Source organism: Glandiceps talaboti, chromosome 19 (genome assembly GCF_964340395.1).
Source record: "Glandiceps talaboti chromosome 19, keGlaTala1.1, whole genome shotgun sequence".
Classification (NCBI taxonomy): Eukaryota; Metazoa; Hemichordata; class Enteropneusta; family Spengelidae; genus Glandiceps; species Glandiceps talaboti.
This window is the reverse complement of record NC_135567.1, coordinates 15994483-15999044: the sequence shown is the minus strand read 5'-3', so window position 1 is coordinate 15999044 and position 4562 is coordinate 15994483. Positions and strand designations below refer to the sequence as shown.

The 4562-nt window shown below is 32.7% G+C and overlaps 1 protein-coding gene across 1 annotated transcript; it reads right to left on the bottom strand.

The window, feature by feature from the left end:
* Nucleotides 1-721: 721 nt before the first annotated feature.
* Nucleotides 722-4360, bottom strand: LOC144450340 (uncharacterized). Its single transcript, XM_078140937.1, has 4 exons — nucleotides 4293-4360; nucleotides 3094-3157; nucleotides 2052-2206; nucleotides 722-1210 (listed from the first exon to the last, which is right to left on the bottom strand). The coding sequence occupies exons 2-4, from the start codon at nucleotides 3137-3139 to the stop codon at nucleotides 974-976; spliced, it is 438 nt and encodes a 145-aa protein (XP_077997063.1). The 5' UTR covers nucleotides 3140-3157; nucleotides 4293-4360; the 3' UTR covers nucleotides 722-973.
* Nucleotides 4361-4562: the final 202 nt, after the last annotated feature.

The window sequence follows — 4562 nt, the reverse complement described above, 5'->3', positions numbered from 1 at the left end:
GCCCTAAATATAGACGCTTTTTATCTTTACTTCTCAACACTGAGATGTAAACCGAGTTGTTTGTTTGTATTAATTCTACATATGGTATGTGTTTGTTTGTTAATGTCTGCGAATTTTTATTCAACTGAACGTCAACCAATATTTGGCAAATAGTTGGACTTTGAATAAATTTATAGTGACTTGTCCTGTTTTAGGTTTGTAAACAGGTCTTTGTCCTCTAAATTGGTCTAATTTTGACAAAAATTCCAAATATTACGACTCATCTTTCTAACGTCTGAAAAAAAACTGAGTAAAAAGCTGTATTTTCTTTAACCAAATATTGTGCCACTTACTATCGATGAGTCGATACATCATTTGTACATTACGCGGCTACTTTGAAGTGCATTAACCATTTAAAACTTAATATAACTATTCTTGCGTCAGAGTATGTGTGTTATCATATGGTGTGTGTGTGTGTGTGTGTGTATGTATGTATGTATGTATGTATGTATGTATGTATGTATGTATGTATGTATGTATGTGTGTGTGTGTGTGTGTGTGTGTGTATGTATGTATGTATGTATGTATGTGTGTGTGTATGTATGTATGTATGTATGTATGTATGTATGTATGTGGTGTGTGAATTATGTGAAGGGGTTGGATGTTGGAAGAGAATGGTGTGATTAAAAATGCTAAGACATATTTTTCCAGGTCTGTTTGCTAAAATACAAAATTGTCAGGTTGATCATGAACTACAACAAAATAAATACTAAATGTAACACTGTGTAGGTTAGGAAATACAAGTCTTAGATAAAAATATTAACATGAAAATAACATGTAAAATCGGTAAATTTCTTAACAAAATGTAATTGTTGAATATCGTTAAATTTTCTTTTCACTACATTCATTAACACTAATGTACCCAAACAGTATTTTTATTCTTTGGACAAGTTAAATGGTATGTCACTATTTACTATAAAATGAGGGCGCAATGTTAGAACATCGTCACAAGCTTTGAAATTGCAGCCATTGCGATCAGAAGCATGCTATTTATCACCAGCTTAGAAGATCCACCAAATCCCATCGAATTACAGAAGTCTTCGTCATCACAACATTTCTTACAGGTGCCAGATTTAATAAGACTGGAACACGAATCGTCATCAGCACAGGTGCCACTATCACATCCACGTTTGAAGTTGATGACGAAACCACCAATTGTACTCTGTTCAACCTGGGTATTTAAAAGACAGAAAAGTGTTCACTTAAAGTGGCCATATGGATGAGAATTTGGTATTTATTTTGGATTTTTATTCGATAAAACAGCTTCACCATGTTTTTCTACTTGAAAAAATAATGTGAAATAACATATACCAAGTCCATATTCACATCTCAATAAACAGCAAAACACTAAACAATGTGTACATTTTTGTTATTGTACGTACAATAACAAACTTTTTACACTTTTTGCATCTTTTTGCAATGTATTGAGTTATTAACATGGACTTGGTATATGTTCTTTCGCTTTATTTTTTCAAGTAGAAAAACATAGTGAAGCTGTTTTATCAAATAAAAATCCAAAATCCAAATTCTCATCCATATGGCCACTTTAACAGCTGTCGCCGGAGTTAGGAAGCAACAGCCAAAATCTTCCTCAGTACTACTGTATAATTTTTTCTTGTTGTTAATTCTTGAGTAAGACACATTCTCATTTCTTTCCCTTTTTCTGTCTGTTACCATTTTGAACTATTTTTTTCTGTCTTTTTGTATATAACCATATTACAATAAAGTAAAATAAAATATTTTAAAGCCATTCACGTCTATTTAGTCGATTCTTTTATTTTGGCACATGGATTTTCCAAAGTAGTATACTTTCACTTTGTAACTTCAATCACAATCTCTTTCAATTTGGTATACATTTTTTTCTGACAATTCATCTAAAACATACTGTGACATACGTTTGAACAAAGTTTATCAACATATCACTATGTATCATGTAGATTTACTACGACATATATCTGACTGCAGACAACCACACCCAAACGAAATTTGAACAAAGAAGTTAATTTCCTTACAAAGCATTTTCCAAGGCACTGTTGTTCATTCACGTCTGGGTCTGACTTATCTGGATTCGCTACACACGCATGGTCAGTGCTAACCATTGTACTACACATCAGACAGTTCATACTTTTAGCTTGGTCACTGGCGTCCTCTGATGCCGACAAAACACCTATATGCATATAACATGAAACATATGATATACATACATACATACATACATACATACATACATACGTACATACGTACATACGTACATACATACATACATACATACATACATACATACATACATACATACATACATACATACATACGTACATACGTGCATACGTGCATACGTACATACGTACATACGTACGTACGTACATACGTACATACATACATACAGTCATACATACATACATACATACATACATACATACATATATACATATATACATTTTAATGAAAAAGTAATCGGATTATGATACCAATGTACGTGTAATGTCATTTGTGAGCGATCCTGGGGAAAGAATGTTAATTGGTGTCGGCATGGCAACGGCCATAGTACAAAAATGCATCAAAGGTCAACCCTTAATACAATATAAATAAATCCCACTAACAAGTTATGTTGCATCACGCCAATGTTATGGTCTATTTTGGACATTACAAAGCTGCTCAATATTGACACTATTTTTTTCTTTTAATGTCTGGAATAAATACATTTTTTCTTAGTTGATTCCGAGGATACAAATAGTTCATCAACAAACAGCGCGTAAGAGGAAAAAAATAAGGTGCTACTGTTGTGGCAAGGGACTAATGAAATTGTTCCTATTTTTAGACGAACAAAAAATGCAGGTTGCGAATTATTTGGTAATATTATAAACAGCGGACACATTATATATTATGCGGAAGTCATGCACTAATAGACGTGTTTACATACATACATACATACATACATACATACATACATACATACATACATACATACATACATACATACATACATACATACATACACAAACTCGCACTCGCGATCATATTCAATTTATGAAGCGTTTTTACATAATTACTTACCAGTAAACACTTGAATAACGATTACGAAGAAGAGTAAACAATCCATTCTCGTTATCCTTGGTATCTGTTACCATGACAACAATATTGAGAAATTTTAGAGTAAAAACAAAGGTAAACTTTAAATTATAATAAGGGGGGAGAGTATTAGTAAGGTATGTCATCTATCTATCTATCTATCTATCTATCTATCTATCTATCTATCTATCTATCTATCTATCTATCCATCCATCCATCCATCCATCCATCTACATATGCATCCATCCATCTATCAGTCCGTCTATCTTTCATGCCATCCACCACAGCCGTGCAATCATATGGCAATCGTAATCGCAGTGCCAAATTAAAATTCAAACTGAGATGCAGTCACATACCAAATGATGAATATTCGTTTACACCACTACCCGTACAAACAACAATTCAACTACGAGTAAAACAGGATGTGTCATTGAAACTACATATTGATGAGTGACCTTACGTACATAAATCAAAAATCTAATCATTCTACCAAATTTCCTTGATTATAAAGTTGTCCCAATATTTATACCAACTATTAAAAAGATTATTCTTTATGGACATAAGTGAATGCAGAAATATCTATTGTCGATGTAAAAATAAAAATAAAATGCTAAACAGCCGGTAGAAGGTGAAAGGTCGTTGCAAACGGCTAATATTTTGAATATGAATCATTTTAGAAGATTTTTTTATATTGAGAGGTTCAATAATTTCTTGAAAATATTTCTTAAAACTGTTCGCTAACATGATTAGGAAGGAAATTACAACTAAGGTATTATTTCTGTGTTGTTTGTTTCGGGTTAAATGTGGTCCTAGGTTTACATTAAAATAAGTCAGAAAGCTATGTCTGTTATACTAAAAATAAAAATTGACAAAAATTAGATAGTGCTATCGAGTGACGCCATTGAATTTATATCATATTTAGCTATCTTACTCAACTCAAAGCAACAGATGTTTCAGCGGTATTGTGTGTTACCAAATTAAAATGTGTTAATCCGACATTAAATTAGCAGCCATTCAAAAATATTAGACCTTGTAACAGCATAATACATCAAAATGGTTGTCTGGGTTGGCCTATTTTGAAGCCAGCATTCCCTTTCCATTTACACAACGACCTACACACATCAAACAACCATTTCAAGTGTGTATTATTCGTAAATTCTGAATAATATTGAAACATTACTTACCGCGTACGCTATACAAAATGTCTTCGCTATCAGCCGTGTAATGTCGCCACACTATGATTCAGTTATGGCGTGCCAGATAGGACAGGTCAACAACTGTTGTTTATTTGCGGCGTATGAGTAACAGTTGCTTAAAATAGATAACGCATATGTAAAAACCCACACTGTGCTTTGTATTGATGATTTTCTGTCAGAAGTCACATGTGACACACAGAACCAATGTGAGTCAAGCGTGTATTGACTGATAATGTTTTTAATGGTTATGTAAAAATT